Below are 23950 nucleotides of genomic sequence, written 5' to 3'. Positions count from 1 at the left end.
ATGGACCTCTCAGAAAACCCATCACAGACCTCCTTTGTACTTTGTGGCACATATTATCCCAGCACATCACTGCTTGCTTTGGCGGTGGAAACAATAGCTGTATATCAGTTTGCCAGGCCATGGCCCATTAACTTATATGGCATCCACAGCGGTTAATCTTGGCGGTGGGTAATGCTATCCTGTGGACTTGCTGCCATCTGCCCAGCTTTCTCTCTCTGCACATCCTTCAGTGATGGTTTTACAGGTTCTGTCCTATTTTGTAGGTATTATGGCCCTTCTTTTGTTTACGGCTCTTATTATGACAGTGTGTGATTTAGTATCGCTTCCCATTGTCCCCTGGAAATGACTACTTCTGGCTGTGTGGTCCTTGTGTTCTCCATTCATGGTCCTGGAAAGACCTATGGGCTCCAGTAGATAATGGCAGCCTCCAGAGGCCTATAGGTCTCTGGAGGATGACTATCGGTATACTGACAGCCTCCTATTTCCCAATACCGGTGCATATTGTGACATTGGGGAGGGGGCTAGGAGCCCCCTGTGAATGCCATGCTGTTTATTTCCGGCAGCAGATCTTGAGGCCATCCAGGGAGCTGTCTTTGTCTTTGGTGCTGTTCACTATGTAGGATTCAGTCATGGAGGGGCTGGATGCTGGTGACGGAGGACTGCGGCATAAGCAGTTTCCATATGTGTTATTTCAGCTGGTTTTAGGCTTGCACAAGTGGCAGCGATGATAAACCAGTGGCTATAACCTGCAAACCGCATGAGGACCGTACCGTGTCACAGAGCGTCTGCTTCTACTGTACATAAGGCCCTGGTGTGCTCCTTATTCCATGATGGATTTCTTGTATCTTTTGTATCTGCATACTTATTACGGACATACTTTACTTCTAATGTATAGGCTGTGTTCACACAGTAAGGATTCTTACTTTAGTTTGACGTGAAGCCTTTTCCTAGTGACTGGCATCATTTCCAATGCAGAATCTGAACCTTTTCTGTGCATTATTTCTATTATATTGACTGTTTTGTGTCTAAAAAGAAACAGGATACAATGCTGAGTCGTCTACAAGGCTAATGACTCTCTATAGGATGCGACTATGCAGCAGCCACAGTATTGTCTTCAACTTATGTTCCTCATATATAAAGCTACCGTAACTACAGAAGGCGGCAGGCAGTCGAGGTGCTGAATGAAATGGCCACTTACAGTACTCGGGGCAGCACTGCCTACTGTACTGTGGCAGAGATCAGCGTTTGCCCCCTATTGATGGGGTCATGCATGAAACAATGGAGCCTTAAAGGGGTTGTGTCACCTCAGCAAATGGCATTTATCATGTAGAGAAAGTTAATACAAGGCACTTACTAATGTTTTGTTATTATCCATATTGCCTCCTTTACTGGCTGGAATCATTTTTAAATCACATTATACACTGCTCGTTTCCATGGTTACGACCACCCTGCAACCCATCAGCGGTGGCCGTTATTGCACACTATAGGTAAAGCACCAGCCTATGTGATCCCCCACGGTCCCAGCCACCAGAGAGGCCGGCGCCTTTTACTATAATGTGCAAGCACGGCCACCGCTGATGGATTGCAGAGTGGTCAATTTTAAAGATTAATATAGCCAGCAAATGGAGCAATATGGCCAATCACAATACATTAGTAAGTGTCTTGTATTAACTTTCTCTACATGATAAATGCCGCTTGCTGAAGTGAGACAACCCCTTTAACTAATGGTGAACTCCAAAAGTCCTCCACCTGTATTGCATGGGTTTCCTTCCACACATCAAAAGCATACAGATAGGTTAATCTGGAATTGATCATGTGCGCCTCAGCGTGGACAGGCTGGTGAGGTCTATACCAGGGGTGCACAACCTGCGGCCCATCTGGTCACAGACATGTCGTGTGGCTGCTCACATGTAGTTTTATGTATTCTCCCATTAGATGGGAGTCCTGGAAGTGTAACCAGACATTAATGGCATATACTGTATGCTCGATATGCCATAAATACACTATTTCAGTTGTTAATACCCCTTTAAACTTTATTTTTGGCCCTTGACGTTGGTTCAGTCTGACCATGTGGCCCCCACCCAGAAAACGTTGTGCACCCCTGCTCTATACAAACGAATAAAAACACGTTAGTCCTACCAATGTATTTCACACTGGCGTTTTGGCTTCCGTTTGCGAGATCCGTTCAGGGCTCTCACAAGAGGTCCAAAACGGATCCGTTCAGCCCTAATGCATTCTGAATGGAAAAGGATGCACTCAGAAGGCATCAGTTTGCCTCCAATCAGTCTCCATTCCGCTTTAGAGGGGGACACCAAAACGCTGCTTGTCCGCAATGTGGTACAGAGCAAGACGGATGCGTTCTGACACACAATGTAAGTCAATGGGGACGCATCCGTTTTCTCTGACACAATAGAAAATGAATTGTTCTCCCATTGCCTTTCAATGGAGTTCATGACGGACCCATCTTGGCTATGTTACAGATAATACAAACGGATCCGTTCATGACGGATGCAAGCGGTTGTATTATTGTAACGGATCCGTTTTTGCAGATCCATAACGGATCCGCAAAAACCACTAGTGTGAAAGTAACCTAAATGACAGAATATATAGAATATTGCAGGATCGGTGTGTTATTCCAACATTTTGAACCAGGTGTTTGCGCTTTTTTCTGCACAGTGTGAATGTAGTTGTCCATGAATCACTTGTCAGTGTGCAGGTATGCTTGGATGGCGCTCTGTAGGTGATATACCGGGAGTATACTCTAATTTATTCCTTTCCCACTATGACGTATGATTGCGTCTAGGAAGCATCTGCCTGCTCGGACATGCTCGGTAATCCTCAGATTCCTTTATGGCACCAGGTTATAGCTATTGAGGTATACTAAAGCTACTGTACTATACAGGGCTAAAGCTGCGGCCATCATCTATCCCATTCAAAATGCTAAACTCATCGAAAACCTTAGAGGCTTCTGCAGCAGATTCCACAATCAACATACCCTAAAGGGGTTAATAGCAGTTACTTAAGTACATAGGCTCTATTCACACATTGGGCATTTATTGTCGTATTTCGGTTGCCAAATTCATGCAGAATTTTGTTATTTATTATCCTCCCTTTACAGACATTACCATCACGCTGTCCCCTATCAGTATGTCTTTGTAGGGAGCACATACAAACTCCACGCAGATGTTGTCCTTGGTCGGATTCGAACATGTTCTACTCCGCACCGCTCTGTATCTTGCGGATTGTAGACTCATTCAAGTGAGTGGGTCCGCATCCATGATACAGAGCGCACACAGTCAGTCCCCGTATGTCGCAGACCCACTGTTTGCAAGCTTTCCGCATACGTATGTCCGTTCTACAAAGGGATAGAACATGTCCTATACTTGGTCGCAAAATGCAGACCCATTGAAGTAAATAGGTCTGAAGAAAAAACACATGCAACATGGACATTATATGAATGTTATCTGTGTTTTTCGGAACGCAAAATAAATGCAGCTATGTGCATGAGACCTAGGTTTTTCTGCACGTTTTTAGGTAAATATGCCAGCTCGAAATGTCAGGTGAAGGTCTATAGGAAATATGAAACCCAGGGCATGCAAGTGATTTTTTGCTACTGGTGTCTTCGTTAATTAGGAGGCGTTTTTTGTCATTTTAAAAATGCTGCATGCTGTAGCCTTTTCACATCACCTTCTCCATAGGAGGAAAACAATATGAAGAAAAGTCGGAAAAACTGTCAAAAATGCAGGAGGCCAAAAAAAACATATTTTTTTTTAAATTGGTAAAATTACACTGGACAGAATTCCTGTGTAGGGACCCTGTCATTTTCCTATATGGAGACTGATACTTCAGAATTGATTTGACTTTGTGGTTGCTGTACCAGGCAAATGTTTCAAGGCTTCGGAGGATATAATTGCCATTTTTATACATTTGTACTAGCTGAAGGAACCGGCTTCGCTCGGGTATATTTCATCTATTTCATTTAATGTTGGTGTGTGTCGTTAAAAGATATTGACAGTATCCCCCATAACAGTGACCTCCACAGTATCCCGCCCCTTTAACACTGACCCCCCTCTACAGTGCCCCGCCACTTTAAAATGGGACCTCCACAGCAGTCCATCCCCTTAACTTTGACCTTCACAGAAGCCCGCCCCTTTTAATAGTGAGTTTCACAGCACCCCAGTCCCTTGACAGTGACCTCCTCAGGGGCCCGCCGCCTTAACACTGACCTCCACAGTACCCCGCCTCCTTAACAGTGACCTCCACAGTACCCCGCCTCCTTAACAGTGACCTCCACAGTACCCCACCCCTTTAATGCTAGGGCTACACGACGACATTTGTGTTGCGCAACATTTTGTCTCAACAATTTCTATAATGATAGGCTATGGTGTCGCACTGCAAGATGGATTTTTCTGCGACTGTCGCGTCGCAGTCGCAGCATGTCACATGTCACAGTGCAGCACCATAGACTATCATTATAAAAATTCTCATGCGACACATGTAGCAGTGTAGTTGTGCCCTATGTGTCATGCGACTTATTGCCGTCGTGTAGCCCTAGCCTAAAGCTGACCTACAGCAGTGAAGAAACATGGCTGGGTTGTTATGGAAACCTGGAGTAAAACTATGTGTATGTGGAGACTAAGAGCCTGTGAGCTTCTATTGGCTGATAAGGGACATGTGACCATGTGTATGGCAGTTGGAATCTGAAGATAAAGACTTGTATTGGCTAATGCAGGTCATTTTTTGGGAATATCTCAGGAACTGTATGTCCTAGAGAGCTGTGACCCCCACAAGATTTCTTTCCAGGTAGCAATGGATATGTATACCAAGTTTCATTGAAATAGATCGTTGCGTTTTTGAGTGATCGCAGAACATACATACAATACATACATACACACATGTATATGTCTATATATATATATATATATATATATATATATATAACGCATGCTGGTCATGTGTAATCTGCTTTCTCTTCGTGGGGTGTCCATGGAGTTTACGGTTAGGTACCATACAAGTGATTACCAGTAATTCACCTCTGGAGAATTCAGATTGGAATCGGCTAATAAATGGTGGAAGCAGAAATATCCAGTGTGGGATGGCGTATGAATGCTTCCCAGTCTTGGAGCAAAGTTTTTTTGTTTTTTTTCTATCAAAAATAATTCTCCTCATTAGAAATTGTACTTCAGATGACATGCTCTCATAACTATATTGTATGCCTAGCAGGACAGTACATGTACAGGCAAACTCCTTTCTAAAAGGACCTCTGGCTTTACACCCTTTTCTGTGCCCTATTAGAGTATATTGCCCCTCTATGAGCTATCGGTGGTCACCTGCATGGCTCTTGGCTCAAGTAGTCCTCAGACCTTCATTGATTTGATTTATATTGATGTTCCCCTGCCAATAAAATGGAATCTCAGCAGGAAGAACAGAATGCCCCCTACCCCATAGCTGACTGCATCAAATGGGATTCACTATATGAGCTAGAATTTTACAAATTAAATAATTCCTTGTATTTGGCATCAATGAAACCTGGACAGATACATGTAACAAGGTGCTTGCATCGGGTGCAGATCTGTGTGCAAGAAATCTGCAACGAAACAGCACTGAAAAACTCATTTTTTTTAATGCTATTATTAATACTAATACTAATAATATTTTTATTTATTTTTTGTCCATTTTTCTGCACAAACAATTGATATGCTGCGTATTTTAAGATCGGCACAGCAGGTCAATTTTTGCACCTAACCAAAAAGTATACATGAGATTTGTCTAATCTCATACATTTTGCTGTTACTGTATTACGCCGTGTTTTTTTTCTGCACGAAATCCACACAAAAAAAACATGCATAATCCACACCATGTGCAGGCTTCCTTAATGGGTATTCCCATCTTGTGATGACATGTGGTTGCATTCTCATCAGTGGGTGGTCCAAGCTCTGGAACCTCCAGCGGTCCTGAGAATTTAGGGTGGTCTCCCCTTCCCATCCACCTGGCTGTGCAGGGTACAGCAGTCAGTCCCATTTAAGTGCTGCAATAGCCTGCACAGAAGGTGGTCGGGATCCTGCTCTGCAGGGAAAACAATGAAGGGGACGCATCGCTAATCGGAACTGCAGCGGCTTCATTCTCAGGATCATGGGGATGCCAGAGGTCAGACCCACACAATCCTATCCCAACAATATGCCGTCGCTTTACAAGATGGGAATAACCCTTTGAAGAAAAACACAATGGGGGAGATTTATCAAACTGGTGTAAACTAGAACTGGCTATCCAATCAGATTCCTCCTTTCATTTTTCACAGCTCCTTTGAAAAATGAAAGGTGGAATCTGATTGGTTGCTATTAGGGATCGACCAATTATCGGTTTTACCGATATTATCGGCCAATATTCAGGATTTTCAAAGTTATCTGTATCTGCATCTATTTTGCCGATATGCCGATAACGAAACGGGAACATGGATCGTGCTGCTGTAAGCGCGATCCGTGTTCCCTCAGTAGCACAGGGGAGAAGGAAGCCACCAATGAAAGGAGAGAAGAGAAAAGGAGGGGCTTTGGTCACTGCACCACCAATTATGTTAACTCACTCATTCATTCAAATTCAACAGGAGGCGGGAGCTGGGTGCAGAATTATATAGCCGCACCTGACCTCTATGACAAGTAGCTGCCATCCGTGGCAGTTAACCCCTGCCACACCTGAGGGGTTAACTGTCGCGGATCGCAGCTACCGTTCATAGAGGTCGGGTGCGGCTATATGATTCTGCAGCCAGCACCCGCCTCCTGTATATGAATTAGTGGGCCAGTTATCTTCATTGGTGGTGCAGTGTGCCCCCCCCACCCAAGCCCCCCAGTATTAATCATTGGTGGCAGTGGCCACAGGGTCCCCTCCTCCTCATTGGTGGCAGTGGCAGCTTCTTATCGGAGCCCCAGCAGTGTAATCCTGGGGGTTCTGATCGGTTACCATGGCAGCCAGGACGCTACTGAAGCCCTGGCTGCCATGGTAATCTCCCTGCTGCTGTGTGTACTATGCACTGCCCTGTGCATAGTGCAGGGAGAGTGTGAAGTCCTATTCACCCTGATAGAGCTCTATCAGGGTGAATAGGACAAGGGCTGTAGCCCCTAAGGGGGCGAAAAGTTAGTAAAAAAAAAAAAAAAACACAAACACCAAAATATTAAGTATAAATGAAAAAGAAAGATTTGCAAAAAAAAGCTACACGTTAACAATAAACATGTTCGTTTTCAGCAGATTCAGGAATTTTTTGTTTTTTCAAAAATTAAAATGCACAGAATATCGGTATAAATTATTGGCCTGAAAGTTCTCAGATTATCGTTATTGCCTCTAAAAAAATCAATATTGGTTGATCCCTAGTTGCTATGGGTAACTAAGGCTACTTTTACATCTGCGTTGTGCTGTCCGTTTTTGAGATCCAGCACAGCATCTCCAAACCACAGCACAACAATTCAGTTTTGTCTCTATTCATTGTCAATGGGGACAAAATTGAACAAACCTGAACGGAGTGCACCGGAATGCATTCTGTTCCGGTTTGTTGTATTCCCATGGCAAACACAAAATCGCTGCAAGCGAAGAAGCCAGCACCAAAAACCATGTAAGTCAATGGTGCCGGATAATTTTTTATTTTATTTTATTTTTTCACACGAAAAAAACTTTATCTGACGACTATTGACTTCTAATGGTTTTAGTGCTGAATCCGGTTTCTTCATTTTCAATATAATACAACCGGATCCATTTTGAACAGATGCAGCCGGTTGTATTATTCAAACAGGTGCGTTTTGCTGTGGTTTTGAGATCCCATGCCGGATCAGAAAACCGGACCACAAAATTGCAGATGTGAAAGTAGCCTAAGCCAGTTCTCCCCCAGTGTCTCAATACCTATGGACCCCCTTGACATGTGGAAATGAAAAGGGTTTTCTACAATAAAAGTGATGAGACGATAACATGGGCTTTGTCAGAGCCCCACTGACCTATGGAACAAGTGAAGTCTCCCAGATTGTTCTGCATCAGAAAACCCCATGAATGGAAGATGTGATGGACAGTGAAGAATAAATCAGTACTTTGGGGCTATATTTAGGCTTCTAGCTAATCTTTTCTGTCCCTGTACTTTGCACTTTGTGTGAAAAACAGGAAATGTGTGGAGTGTCACCCCAGTATGTCTTGTGCTGTGCGGATTCCAGAAGTGCCTATAGATTTGTCATTTTTCCAGTTATCATAACAATATATTTCAATATCAGGGTGCTTTTTGTTGAAATAGTATTCTTGCAAACATATTTTCAAGAAATAGATATTTTCTATAAAAAATAAAATTCATTCACAATTGCAGGTATGATTCTGGATACGATTGCTTCTACCGGTAGTATAAATGTCGAAGACGGCGCCTATCTGCTGCTCAGGATTCATCTTCATCTTGTCAGGAGATGACCTTCTGTACCTTTTTTTATTTCTCCAAAATAATAAATAATAGTAACTTTGATTAAAATGTTCTTGATTAAGGCTCCATTCAGACGTCCGCATCCGTTCCGCAATTTTGCGGAACTAGTGCGGACCCATTCATTCTCTATGGGGACAGAATGGATGCAGACAGCACACTATGCGCTCTCCGCATCTGCATTTCCGGAGTGCGCCCCCGATGTTCCAGTCCGCAGCCCTGAAAAAAAATAGGACATGTCCGCAATTGTGGACAAGAATAGGAATTTCTATGGAGGTGCCGGCCGGGTGTATTGCGGATCCGCAATACACTATGGACGTGTGAATGGACCCTTAACCATACCCTCCAATTTTATGCCTCCAGCTCCCATGCAGACCTATGTTTCTCCATGGTTACTGACTACAACAGAACTTCTTTCAGAACTGACAGTGGTCTTATTGGAATCAATGGGGCTGTAATCCCCCGTCATCTCTATTCACAGAAGTCTTAGACTGGGTTCACATCCGTTTAACACGTAAAAAGAAAACGTACACGTTAAACGGGTGCCTCAGACTGATGCCATAGAGTGGCATCCAATCACCATAGAGTTCCATTATAAAAAAATAAAATAAAAATAAAGTATGTTTGTTTGTTTATTTACCGGATACAAAAACGTGGTGTGCTGCATTTTATTTATTTTTTCTTTCTTCCTTCACATCAAACAGACACACAAAGCGTGATGTGAACCCACCCTTAGAGGACCTTCACACGCTGCAAATTTTTTCGCAACTGAAAATCTGTTCCATTCATCTGAATGGGGCTTGCAGAAAGCCCTTATGCTTACTTCCTCGTTCAAATTAACGGAACTGATTTTCAGTCGCAGAAAATTCTGCAGCGTGTGAAGGCGCCCTTAGTAGACAATGCACAGTGATTAAAGGGGTATTCCCATCACAGACAATGGGGCATATTGTGAGGATATGAGAACGGATATGAGAATGGCGCTTGTGCAGCCGCCCTCCATTAATTTCTATGGGGCCGCCGACAATAGCCGAGCGCTGTCTCGGCTATTTCAGTCTGCCCATAGAAATGAATGGGAGCAGGGGCCGTGCTTGTGCGGTGCGCTGGTGGTGGGCGGACCTTGGGAAATTCGGGGTCCTCCAGCCACAGCTCTCTCCGCTCGGTTCTGGTTGTAGGTGAGGGTACCATTTTGGATTTTTTTTTTATAAAGTATATTAGGAAACACTTTTTTTTACCCTACCTCCCACTATATAGTGGAAAGTACTTATATAGTGGCCAACCCCTTTTAAAGTGGGTGAAGTGGAAAAGGAACCCACAATAAATACCTAGTAATTTCCCTTTTCAGCAGTGCGCCTTCCTATGACGAATCTTGGGTCACGAAAGAGTTAGATGCTCCTGTCTTGTCACTACCCACCTCCTGTGCCAGCAATCCAAATATTTAATGGGCTGCGTTTTTCATTAGGGTGTCTGAAGGGCTCTGTAACTAACTAATACAATGGTAAATTCTTCTGTCTGCATTTACCTTTAAGAATGGATGGACCTGGTCGACCTGAGCAATTCTGTGTATTCTGAATGACTTTTATGACTCCTAAAGCTTCGCTGTGTATGAGGTGGAAAGTGTCACCAAGAACATCTAATAGGTAGTTAATAGGTCATACGGTTTTTAGCTTGTTGTTAGGTACTTCTCTGACTTTGAAACCCAGTTACATCAAGATGCTGTTTTAAGGTAATGTCTCCTGTAGCCGTTTAGAGATACACACAGCCATATGTTCTAAACAGGGCTGAGGAGTCGGAGGCAATTTTGGGTACCTGGAGTCGGAGTCGGCAAAAAATGAACCGACTCCTACTAGATTTAAATTGGAATAAAAATTAAAAAAGCAAGTTTAGATGTCCCAATTCACAAAATTAATTACCGTATTTTTCGCCCTATAAGACGCACCTAGGTTTTTGAGGAGGAAAATAAGAAAAAAATATATATTTTAACCAAAAGATGTGCCTTTGGTGGGTTTTGAACTAATGGTGGTCTGTGGATGGCACTGTTATGGGGGCATCTGTGGATGGCACATATATGGCATCTTATCTTATGTGTCATCCACAGATCCCCTCCCCCCCCCCCCCCATAACAGTGTCCCTGTGTAGTGAATGAGGGCCGGCATCTGTTTCTGTAATGGCAGTGGGGCCCGGTGCCTGCTTCATTCATAACGTGGGCGGAGCAGGCGCGTGACGTAAAACGAACACGTTAAGTGACCGTGAAGAAGCATGCTTTTCATATGCTTCACTATATGGCACGCAACGCACAGTTAAGGAGCGGCAATACTTATACTTTCCATTGTGTTGTGTTCTGCTGTTACAGGGAACGCATCGCCCATGGTTAACCTAGCCTCTCACTGATAACTGATTAAGTAAATATGTTTTTTGCAGGACTAGAGACACTTGTATAAGTGAAGGGAATGGATAGTCAATAGTTCAAGACTGAAGCTGTAAACCATTTGAAAGACTGCTGTCATTCATCTAAGGCTATAAAAACTTGTAAACTCAGATTGTTAGCTTAAACTTTAAACATGACTATTGGATTCTACTAGGGAAATCATGTTTTACAATAAATGCCCCTTCCTGGATCCTCCCTCTGCCCTATCTTCAGCAGAAGATCAGCACACAAAGGAGAAGGCAGCAGCTTCCTAGCCAGTACTTCTGTGGTAATGACATGTATGTTGCCTTTCTTTCCTTCAAGGAATGTATAAAATACATTCGCTTATTAAATACAGAGGAGTCGGAGTCGGAAGTACCAAAAACTGAGGAGTCGGAGCATTTATCTACCGACTCCACAGCCCTGGTTCTAAAACAGGGATGCCCTCCAGCTGTTGCAAAACTATAACTCCCAGCATGCCTGGATAGCCTACAGCTGAGCATGATGGGAGTTGTAGTTTTACAACAGCTGTAGGGCCGCAGGTTGGGCATCCCTGTTCTAAAATTTCAGAGAATTGACTTCTCCACATTACTGGAGTCCTGGAATGAATCTGAAATCAATGACTTGCTAACCATAGTTACTTTGCAATATACGTAACTGGTGTATCTAAGAGGGAGGTAATCACCCCAAGGTTCTGTAATTACTGTCCCTAATGGAAATTGAAGCTGCTCCGTTTTATGGGCAGCCTGACCGCCACAATATTACCTGGTGATGATACTAATGGTGGTAACACTTATAATTTATTTTATTTTGGCAGGAGCTCCGTACAGTATTAGAATGTATTGGCTCCGATGAGCCGATGTTATTGTTTCACGAAGTCTCGCGAGACTTCGGGCAATAACTTCATAAATTAATTTGTATTGTGAAAAAAACATTTCCCGAACTCGGCTTCGGTTCCAAGTCGGAGTCGAGTTCAGGAAATGGTCTTTTACAGTACAAATTCGAGACTTCGCGAAGCAATAACTTCGGCTCATCGGAGCCAATACATTGTAATACTGTACGGAGCTCCTGCACTGTACAGTATTAGAACGAAGTTTTAGGCAAATGGACTTCAGATGTTTCATCTGAAGTCGATTCGCTCATCCCTAATTGTAACTATCTGTGAGTATATGACAGTTAGAACGGAGATTCACTACACACAGAGGGCCTCATTTATCAAAACTGCCTAACAGTAAAACTGTTAAGGGCTGATTCTCCACCGTAGCAATTATCTGGCGGTGTAAAAGTGCCACAGATTACCCGATGAACAAGCAAAAATCATCGTTCACCAGCAGCAGGTCGTGCTGTCGGCAACCACCTAGTCAGTATGAGGACGAGAGATGGCATTGGCAATCATTTCTCCCCATACTGTGGAGGAGATCACTGCATGTAAATGCAGCGGTCTCCTTCACTGACGAGCAGGCACTTCCTTCCCAACAATCGCCTGCAGAATTGGCCAGGGTAGGGGCAAGGGGCCTTTAGATGCCCATAGTCACCAATCAGAGCTCAGCATTTATTATTATTATTATTATTATTATTATTATTATTATTATATATATTTTTTTTAATTTAATTTTTTTTTTTCCAGAAAAGTCCCATGCATTTAATAGCAAAAGAAAGAAATGTATCCAAACATATACCTGTCAAACTTTTTTTTTTTCAAAGCACTTTAGGAAATGAAAACTAAGCTCTGATTGGTTGCTTTGGACATCTACGACAATTTTACTGTTAAATCGTTTTGATAAATGAGGCTCTTTAAATTTTTTTGTTTTATCAGATGTTTCTATATGCCAAAAAGTATTAGTCATATAGTGTAAGGTAGCCTTAAAGGGAACCTGTCACCGGGATTTGACAGGAGATAGGTTGCTAGATGGTCGCTAGCACATCCGCAATACCCAGTCCCCATAGCTCTGTGTGCTTTTATTGTGTAAAAAAACCGATTTGATACATATGCAAATTAACCTGAGATGAGTCGTGTCCCTGACTCATCTCACATACAGGACTCATCTCAGGGACAGGACTCATCTCAGGTTAATTTGCATATGTATCTAATAGTTTTTTTTACACAATAAAAGCACACAGAGCTATGGGGACTGGGTATTGCAGATGTGCTAGAGGCCATCTAGAAACACATGTCCTCAGCTCTATACCCAAAATCCCGGTGACCGGTTCCCTTCTGTTGCACAAACATACTGTATGTTTGAGTGATATTTGTATAAATACTTCTCTTTCTTTCTTTTGCTATTGAATGCATGGGATTTTATTATTTATCATAACGGGAGTCATTGATGACCAAAGCCTCGAAAAACATCTGAAGAAAACAAAAGACAAAAAGAAAAAAATAAAGAAATCCTTCTTCCCATTTAGCAGGCTATGTTAAAAGCTGAGTACAGTACTCTGTTCAGTACTACTAGTAGTACTGACACTGTGCGTATGTGACCACCTCTGGTAAAGTTCTGGTAAAATTCTGTAATGAGATCAAACCCACTGGGTCATTATTGAATTTCTTCACCCTTTCCCACAGGAAATCTCCAGGTCACCTAAAAGAGGGACCAAGGGAGCGGGCAGGAATTGTTGTCGGACATTGCATGGGTCAAGGAATGCACATTTAGTCATAAGCAGTAGACAGGCCAAGGTCAGGACAGGCAGCAGATAAGGCTACTTTCACACTCGTGTTTTGGGCGGATCCCTCATGGATCTGCAAAAACGGATCCGTTAAAATAATGCAACCGCATGCATCAGTGATGAACGGATACGTTTGTATTAGGCTACTTTCACACTGGCGTTTTGGCTTTCTGTTTGTGAGATCCGTCATGGGCTCTCACAAATGGTCCAAAACGGATCAGTTTTGCCCTAATGCATTCTGAATGGAAAAGGATCTGCTCAGAATACATCAGTTTGACTCCGATCAGTCACCATTCCGCACTGGAGCCGTTCAACAAAACACTGCCTGCAGCGTTTTGCTGTCCGCTTGATGAAGCTGAGCCAAACGGATCCATCCTGGCACACAATGTAAGTCAATGGGGACGGATCCGTTTTCACTGGCACAATAGAAAACTGATCCGTTCCTCATTGACTTTCAATGGAGTTCATGACGGATCCGTCTTGGCTATAGATAATACAAACGAATCCGTTCATGACAGATGCATGCAGTTGTATTATTGTAACGGATCCGTCTGTGCAGATCCATGATGGATCCGCCCAAAACAGGAGTGTGAAAGTAGCCTTATCTGTAATATAGCCAAGACAGATCGGTCATGAACTCCATTGAAAGTCAATGGGAGACGGATCCGTTTTCTATTGTGCCAGATTGTGTCCGTCCCCATTGACTTACATTGTGATCCGTTTGGTTCAGTTTCGTCAGACGGACACCAAAACGCTGCAAGCAGCGTTTTGGTTTCCGCCTCTAGAGCGGAATGGAGACGGAACGGAGGCAAACTGATGCCTTCTGAGCGGATCCTTATCCATTCAGAATGCATTAGGGCAAAACTGATCCGTTTTCAACCGCTTGTAAGAGCCCTGAACGGATCTCGCATACGGAAATCCAAAACGCCAGTGTGAAAGTGACCTAAGATGTAGCCTTTTAGGAAAGGAGTGCTAAGGGAAAGTTTCTTAAAAAGCCATCAGCACTTGGGCATTAGCTGAAGGCAGGTGTGATTAGTGCCCTTTAAAGTTTTGACCATGCTAGGCTCCTGACAGCACTATGTAGGGGCTGGGGAGAGCAGTACAAACATACCTTTTGTGGAGCTTTTATCATCAAGAGTAGTGAGAAATTGAGAGTGTCAACTTTCATTTTGCCAAATTCTGCTCCTTAAGTGCACTGGAGGTGGAGCTTCACTGTGAGGCACTCTCTGCTTAGAGTGACAGCTGTTGAATCCAACCAAGAGACCACTATAGCTGTCACTCAGAGCTATGAAGAGGGCAGAGAGTCCTTTACAGTGAAGCTCCACCTCCATTGCACCCAAGGAGCAGAATAAAAGTTCATTTTCATACTACTCCTGATGCTAAAAGCTCCACAAAAGGCATATTTTTACTGCTCTCCCCACCCCCTACATATAGTAGAACAGTCATCAGTTTGTCAAAACTGCTGACAGATTCCTTTTAAGAGCCCGGCAGCTGGTACATGCATGTGATCCATGGCCAAAGCAGCGGCTGGGATCAGGATGCCGGGGGCCATTGCCGGTTTGCCAGAAATGGTTTAATAACACACTGTCACTTTTCCCAGACTCTTTCACTCCATATCAGTGTACCTTAGTATGGGCCTTTCTCCTGAACCAGGTAGAGCAGTTCATCCAAATGTTCTTCTTAGACACCTTGGAGAAGGTCTGGGAAACAAGGCTTGTCCCCTCTCCATTCAGACCCCTATTTCCTTGCGGTCACACGGAAAACTCTCGAGCAGCTTGTTGGTAATCTTTTCACATATCTCCGTTGTTTTGCACTCAGGGCTCTACTTGGGAAGCCAGTTACATTAGAAAGCAGTGGCACTTCATTTACTCTATTAGGCATTTGAGAAGCATGTTGACGTGATGTGTATTTTAATTTGACGTGTCACAATCAACAGTTTTTACATTACCTGTTTAAACCCTGGCACGGTGTGTTTCATTAGTTTGCTCAGCATGGAAAATCTGCATTGCTAAGTACTCGCCTTGAATTTTTATGAGATCGTATAAAGCATGATTATCATAATGTTTATTATGTGTGGTGAGACATGGTAGTATTTGTACCTGTCATCACAAGTCATATCTGTTTTATTAAGACCAGGGTTCCAAGGAAGCTTTGTTCATTTGGATGGGGGCAGTTCCTAGCAGCATATTCTTTAAGACCAGAGCAGTTGAACTAATCTATGAACATTCAGCGTCCTCTCAAGATGAGGACTTCTTGCCTTCTACAGAACATAATGTTAGTGTAACTGTCATATTTTAATTTTATTTGCTAGTTTATTACAGCTAGGCATGTATATTGGAGTTAGTTTCTCAATGAGTGTCAAAAGATCTGTAATTGCCTTATAATAACAGCTTTCATTAATGTCCTCTGTCCCTTTCCACTGCTCCCTTAAAAGACAGTTGATATGGCTTGTCTGTCTTCCCTTTAGTGTAAACAGAAGACGGAGGGGCAGTCCTTCACACTGCATGCCTGCATTAGGCTTCAGAGTGAGGAGGCGTGTCTCAGTAATCCAATCTGATTGGCTGGCAGGGAGCTCCTGGCTACAGCAAGTGTGTATGGGAAGTGAGGGAAAGCAGTTTTGGTCTCTGAGAACTGGCGAAGGAGCCATCTTGACAAGATCCTCATATTGTAGGGGTTAAAAACAGCAGTAACTAAGGGAAAAACTCAAGGAAAACAGTGGTATATGAAGAAACTAAAGATTGCTTTATGCATAATGCTGCAGCAGCAGTCGCATGTGCTAAAATAGATTTTTTTATTTTATGAAAACATGACAGTTACCCTTTAAGTCGAACTAATCCCGGGCAGCTTTCACTATGTGTCTGTTCAGTGGCTGCTTTGATTCAGGTGAATAGAGTTTACTTAGACGTTAGGGCTCCCATACATATTAGCGTATTGTCAGCTGAATCCTCGGAAAACAGGGGATTGGGCCAACAGTCTAATGTGTGTGGGAAGTTCCAGACTCTTCCCCCCAACAGATGTCAGGAGAGAGAGAGAGGATAGGGCAAAGGGAATATTTTCACCCAATTATTTTGTTCTCCTGGGAGATAAGCGGCCTCCAGAGGTGTCTGGCTGGGGCTCTCTCCCCTCTCCCCATTAAATGCACATAGACTTTCGGCCAAGCCCATCGTATATGTGCATGGTGGAGTCAGGAGAGATAGCTGTCAGCCGACGGCTATTGACTATGTATGGCCGCCCTTAGAACTCATGTTCTCAGCTCTGGTAGTATGCTATGCACTGTATAACAGAAGTGGGTGAATCCACGGAACTATATAGGCAGCGTGCCTAGAACTTTGCTTCTGGCACCCAACGTTACAGTTTGGTTTGTTTATTTCTTGTCTGGTCTAACTGGCTCCGAAGGTCTGCAGAATTAGGGGGAAAAGTAACACAAGGAACTGATGGCTCTAATTTATTTCACACAAAGTTTTTCCTATTGTTAGCATATACCGTAAATCTTCAAGGATTCTTTGCGTTTGAAATAATTAGATGTACAGCAGACTATTTGTGTGGTGATGGAAAGTGTTGACATTTCAATTTGTATTTTGTGTCATTTTACCTAATGTTATTTCCACTTAGGGCTCTTTCACACCTGCGTTGTTGTGTTCCGGCATAGAGTTCCGTCGTCGGGACTCTATGCCGGAAGAATCCTGATCAGGATTATCCCCATGCATTCTGAATGGAGAGAAATCTGTTCAGGATGCATCAGGATGTCTTCAGTTCCGGAACGGAACGTTTTTTGGCCGGAGAAAATACCGCAGCATGCTGCGCTTTTTGCTCCGGCCAAAAATCCGGAACACTTGCCGCAAGGCCGGATCCGGAATTAATGCCCATTGAAAGGCATTGATCCGGATCCGGCCTTAAGCTAAACGTCGTTTCGGCGCATTGCCGGAGCCGACATTTAGCTTTTTCAGAGTGGTTACCATGGCTGCCGGGACGCTAAAGTCCTGGCAGCCATGGTAAAGTGTAGTGGGGAGCGGGGAGCAGTGTACCGTCCGTGCGGCTCCCCGGGCGCTCCAGAGTGACGTCAGGGCGCCCCAAGCTCATGGATCATGTGATCACATGGATCACGTCATCCATGCGCATGGGGCGCTCTGACGTCATTCTGGAGCGCCCGGGGAGCCGCACGGACTGTAAGTATACCGCTCCCCCGCTCCCCACTACTACTATGGCAACCAGGACTTTAATAGCGTCCTGGGTGCCATAGTAACACTGAACGCATTTGGAAGACGGTTCCGTCTTCAAATGCTTTCAGTACACTTGCGTTTTTCCGGATCCGGAGTGTAATTCCGGCAAGTGGAGTACACGCCGGATCCGGACAACGCAAGTGTGAAAAAGGCCTAAGGATAATTTTCTATTGGGGGGGGGGGGGGGCATTATTAAACGTTATATGCCAGTTTTGTTTGTTATTTTTATACGGTGCTTGCCACCTTTGGAGAATAGAGTGGTGCAGGGCATGCACAGCCCAATATATTTAAAGGCTATATACACCTTTGGGGGACATTTTTTTTAATTATTATTGCATTGTACTTATTTTGAGCTAGAAATAATTTTTTCAGTTGATCTTTATTAAAAAATACAGAATCCTTTTATGTATACATAGCTGAGATGCTCTAGTAGCACCCTTTGGATTTTCAGTCTTTTCCGTCAGACCAGGAGTTAACAGGATTCTTACCTCTGACATTATAAACACTCATTAAAACTCAATCCTTATCTTACTGATAAGACTGTGGCTAAGGCCCATTTCAGACAAGCAAGTTCCACACTCCAGACTCGCAGCGTGAGTATAAGGCCCCTTTCACACGAGCGAGTTTTCCGCGCGGGTGCAATGCGTGACGTAAACGCATTGAATCTGGACCCATTCATTTCTATGGGGCTGTGCACATGAGCGGTGATTTTCATGCATCACTTGTGCGTTGCGTGAAAATCGCAGCATGTTCTATATTCTGCGGTTTTCACGCAACGCAGGCCCCATAGAATTGAATGGGGCTGCGTGAAAATCACAAGCATCCGCAAGCAAGTGCGGATGCGGTGCGATTTTTCACACACGGTTGCTAAGAGATGATCGGGATGGGGACCCGATCATTATTATTTTCCGTTATAACATGGTTATAAGGGAAAATAATAGCATTCTTAATACAGAATGCATAGTACAATAGGGCTGGAGGGGTTAAAAAAAACATATAATAATATAACTCACCTTAATCCACTTGATCGCGCAGCTCGGCTTCTCTTCTTTTTTTTTTGCTGTGCACAGGAAAAGGACCTGTGGTGACGTCCCTACGCTCATCACATGGTCCGTCACATGATCCACCACCATGGTAAAAGATCATGTGATGGACCATGTGATGAGCGCCGTGACGTCATCAAAGGTCCTATTCCTAAAAGAAGAAGACAGATGAGATGCCGGCTGTGCGAACAAGTGGATTAAGGTGAGTTAAATTATTTTATTTATTTTTTAACCCCCTCCAGCCCTATTGTACTATGCATTCTGTATTCAGAATTCTATTATTTTCCCTTATAACCATGTTATAAGGGGAAATAATACAATCTACACAACCTTGAACCCAATCCTGAACTTCTGTGAAGTAGTTCGGGTCTGGGTACCACATTCAGTTTTTTTATCACGCACGTGCAAAACACAATGCACCCGCACGATAAAAACTGAACAACTGAACACAATTACAATCGAAACTGACTGCAATTGCGTACCTACTCGCGCGGGTTTGCCACAACGCATCCGGACCTTATCCGGACACGCTCGTCTGCAAGGGGCCTAAGACAGCTCCCGTCCTGAACTCCAAGCACTGCCGGGGTCGCATAACATTATATTGATTTATGATTCTATGTAACTCTTAGGCCTCTTTCACACGGGCGTGTCCGGATGCGTCCCGATGCATTGCGGCAAACCCGCGCGAGTAGGAATGCAATTGCAGTCAGTTTTGACTGCGATTGCGTTCCGATGTTCAGTTTTTATCGCGCGGGTACAATGTGTTTTGCACGCGCGTGATAAAAAACCGACTGTGGTACCCAGACCCGAACTTCTTTACAGAAGTTCAGGTTTGGGTTAGTTGTAGTGTAGATTGTATTATTTCCCCTTATAACATGGTTATAAGGGAAAATAATAGCATTCTGAATACAGAATGCAAAGTAAAATAGGGCTGGAGGGGTTAAAAAAAAAATAATAATAATTTAACTCCCCTTAATCCACTTGTTCGTGCAGCCGGCATCTCTTCTGTCTATAACTGTGAGCAATAGGACCATTGATGACGTCACTGTGTTCATCACATGGTCCATCACATGATCCATCACCATGGTAATGGATCATGTGATGAGCGCAGTGACGTCATCAAAGGTCCTATTGCTCACAGATGAAGACAGAAGAGAAGCCGGGCTGCGCGAACAAGTGGATTAAGGTGAGTTAAATTATTTTTTATTTATTTTTAACCCCTCCAGCCCTATTGTACTATGCATTCTGTATTCAGAATGCTATTATTTTCCCTTATAACCATGTTATAAGGGGAAATAATAGTGATCGGGTCCCCATCCCGATAGTCACCTAGCAACCGAGCGTGAAAATCGCACTGCATCCGCAACCCGCGATTTTCACGCAACCCCATTCATTTCTATAGGGCCTGCGTTACGTGAAAAACGCACAAAGAGGAGCATGCTGCGATTTTCACGCAATGCACAAGTGATGCGTGAAAATCACCGCTTGTGTGCACAGCCCCATAGAAATGAATGGGTCAGGATTCAGTGCGGGTGCAATGCGTTCAACTCACGCATCGCATCCGCGCGGAATACTCACCCGTGTGAAAGGGGCCTAACAGTTCTGGAATGTATTGGATAACACTGACAGCATTATGGCAGTATTATCCAATACATTCCAGAACTGTAAGAGTTGCATAGCATCATAAATCAATATAATGTTATGCGACCCCGGCAGTGCTTGGAGTTCAGGACGGGAGCTGTCTTTTACTGGCTCTTCTGGTCTGGAGTGTGGAACTTGCTTGTCTGAAAGGGGCCTTAAATAAGTGTTTATGACTTCTTAGTAGTTTAGAGATAAGTGTTATTAGATGACAGGCACAAAGTGAAGGTACCAGTCACACACCTAGAGAAAAAAATTAACCCTTTGTGACAGAACAGCTCAATATTTTTAATAAAGGCCAGTTTTAAAATAGGATTTTTAGCCAAAAATGAGTAAAATGCAATCCTAAACAAAAAATTACCTTTAAAGGTGTACATAGCCTTAACCATTTGCAATTTATACTGTCTATACTAGCTGTGGTGGCTTTCAGATTCTGTTGCATGCACCTCATAATAAACTTGGACCATATTTTCTTCTTTTTTTTCCACCAGCGATTATATCAATATCATTATGGAATGCCAGTCTTGATAAATAACCCCCCTTTCCCCAGTGTGTTTGATCTACACCATAAGAACATAAGTACAGCACTCTGCTATCTCCGGAGTTCTAATAGAAATGAATGGAGTGGCCACAGGCTTGCCCAGTCACCCACTCCATTGTCGTGATCGGTGGAGGTCCCAGCAGTAGAACCCTCACCGATCTGATAGTTCTCCTCTATCCTGTGGATTGGGGATAACTTAATATAACCAGAATACCCCTTTAGGCAATCTCTCAGTAAGGCCTCATGCACACGACCGTTGTTTTGGTCCGCATCCGAGCCGCAGTTTTTGCGGCTTGAATGCGGACTCATTCACTTCAATGGGGCCACAAAAGATGCGGACAGCACTCTGTGTGTTGTCCGCATCCGTTGCTCCGTTCTGTGGTCCGCAAATTAAATCTAACCTGTCCTATTCTTGTCCGTTTTGCGGACAAGAATAGGCAATTATATCAATGGCTGTCCGTGCAAATTGCGGAACGCACACAGACACCATCTGTACAGTAATCTTTTTATTAAAAAAAGTCATGCTTTTGACCAATTTCCCTGCCTTGTGTGTTGGAAAAAGTAAAACATTCTGAACATACAATTCTCACTGTATTTTTACTATTGATAACTAGCCTAAATACATTGATAAATCTCACACATACAGTTCTAAATCTTTTGCTTCCCTTCACATAGTACATGATAAGTTGTATGCCTTCAGCAACCAATAGGGGAGTCTCATTGCATAGCAGTTTATACCGTTGAACTCAATAGAAGCTGTACAATATCTCCTGATCTCCTCTAGTGGTGGTTGTGGGAAAATGCTGTGGATTTATGTCAGGAAGCAAGGAGTCCAGCGTCGAGCTCCTTCTCACCATGGTGTCTGCCTCCATGGTAAGGTACGCTGCTGAACACAGCCCTGGTTTCTAGAGGTGTAATATCTTTTTCCTGCCTCATGACATTCAATTTTATTAAGGTTCACTGTTGGTGGTGGTAAAGTCCTAAACATCTATGTTGTTCAGTTATGTAATAGAGTGCTGCGGATGCCGACCCATTCAAGTCAATCCGCAAGATACGACCAAAAATGAGACTTCACCTATCTTTGGCGGTACGGAGGCACAGATCGAAAGCCCACAGAAGTGATATAAAGGGCTTCCGTCGGCTTTCAGGTTCGTGCCTCCGCACTGTATAAAGATAGAACGTGTCAATGGGTCTGCAAACGGATAATTGATATTTATTTAATGTTTAATAATGTAATCATGGCATTACAGGGGTTAAAGGGCTGACCGCTGTATGCTGACTTGAAGAATTGTGCTAATAGGCTGTAAACAGAGCACCTCAGTTGGCGGGTACGAAAACTCATCCCTGTTCAGTGAGTACATATAGAAACCTGAGCAATACATAAATACAGTACAAGAACAGACCTCATTACATAAATACCGTACCAGAGCCAAGCATAGTACATGCCACAAAACGTAAACCGCGCCCTGCCGGCCAGAGACAATGAATCCGTCTGGGGATGGGTGATAGCTACTTCTGAAGGATACGTTTATTAAGCAACATATCATGTGACCTACCCAAGGGGAACATGTATAGGAAGAGTGTGTCCTTTTCGCATGTTTGGATACTGAGGGGTATTCCCATCTCAGAACGTATAGCGTGTGTGTGTATATGTATGTGTGTGTATATATATATATATATATATATATATATATATATATATATATAGACACAGTGCCATGTTGTGTAATCTATGCCAGCGCTTATCTTGCAGGGAGTTGACCCAGGTCATGCATTGCTTTCATTATAGTCCAATGTTTTGCTGTAAGACTAAGCACTCCATTGTTTGCCTGTTTCCTTCTCCCTACTCACTTCCTTTTGGCATGCGATCTATTAATTAGTCTTCTCAATCTTTCTGCTGAAGACTGACCTGTGTTCCTAGCGGGGCTGAGATCTCTTAGGGTGTGTACGTATGGCACTGACCATGATGGACAACGTATGACGGTGCTGTTCTCTGACACTGTATTCCGCTGCTCCAGTGTGCCAGTCTACAAGGAATTATCTCACCAGACTGGCGCCTATGATCACCCTGAATACAACTACTGGACGCTCGAACCTTGACTCCTGCTGGAAACTAGATGTTACTGTCAAATACCTTAATAAATAGGACTAGGTTCACATCTGGATAAAATCTGCTAGAAATCCCCAAGTAAATCTGCAACACACTTGTCGTTTGCGGATTTAAACGCAACTGAAGAAAAATGGGCATACTGCAGATTTAAACATTCGATCTGCATGTTAAAATGTAGATGGGGATTGGAAAATCCCACAGACTTGCATTGTTCTGTACTTTTGGGCCGGATTTACGTAGCAGTAATCCGCAATGTGTGAACCCTTAGCCTAGGAGAAATAATTACTTGGGACACAATGAATTCCCTAGTTGTACGCAGGGCTGTGGAGTCGGAGTCGGGGGAAATTTTGTGTACCTGGAGTCGGAGTCGGCAAACAATGCACCGACTCCGACTAAATTTAGATTGGAATAAAAAAAAAAAAAGCAAGTTTAAATGTCCCAATTCACAAAAAGTTATAATTAATGACTTCTCTACTGTAAGAATAAAGACCAATGCATGCAGTGCCTCACGTAACCGCAAAACAAACACGTTAAGTGACCGCGAAGAAGCTTTTCATGTGCTTCACTATATGGCACGCAACGCACAATTAGGAGCTGCAATACTTACACTTTCCATAGTGTTGTGTTCTGCTTTTACAGGGAACGCAGCGTCCATGTGTAACCTAGCCTCTCACTGATAACTGATTAAGTAAATATGTTTTTTGCAGGACTAGAGACACTTGTATAAGTGAAGGGAATGGATAGTCAATAGTTCAAGACTGAAGCTGTAAACCATTGGAAAAACTGCTGTCATTCAGCTAAGGCTATAAAAACTTGTAAACTCAGATTGTTAGCTTAAACTTTAAACATGACTATGGGATTCTACCAGGGAAATCATGTTTTAGAATAAATGC

General features: G+C 43.4%; 2 protein-coding genes across 2 annotated transcripts in view; one reads left to right on the top strand and one right to left on the bottom strand.

Annotated features, from left to right (window-relative positions):
* Positions 1–8043, bottom strand: part of ZNF277 (zinc finger protein 277) — a 103208-nt gene extending 95165 nt beyond the window's left edge. The window contains exon 1 of the mRNA XM_040411056.1: positions 7977–8043. Coding sequence (XP_040266990.1) covers positions 7977–8013 — 37 coding nt within the window. The 5' untranslated portion in view covers positions 8014–8043. The remainder of the gene's footprint in view (positions 1–7976) is intronic.
* The window catches only part of DOCK4 (dedicator of cytokinesis 4), a 321839-nt gene that overhangs the window by 756 nt on the left and 297133 nt on the right, over positions 1–23950 (top strand). The gene's annotated exons all lie outside the window — the stretch shown is intronic.

Source organism: Bufo bufo, chromosome 1 (assembly GCF_905171765.1).
Source record: "Bufo bufo chromosome 1, aBufBuf1.1, whole genome shotgun sequence".
NCBI classification, from domain to species: domain Eukaryota; kingdom Metazoa; phylum Chordata; class Amphibia; order Anura; family Bufonidae; genus Bufo; species Bufo bufo.
Note: the sequence above shows the minus strand (reverse complement) of the source record. Positions and strands in the feature narration are given on the sequence as shown.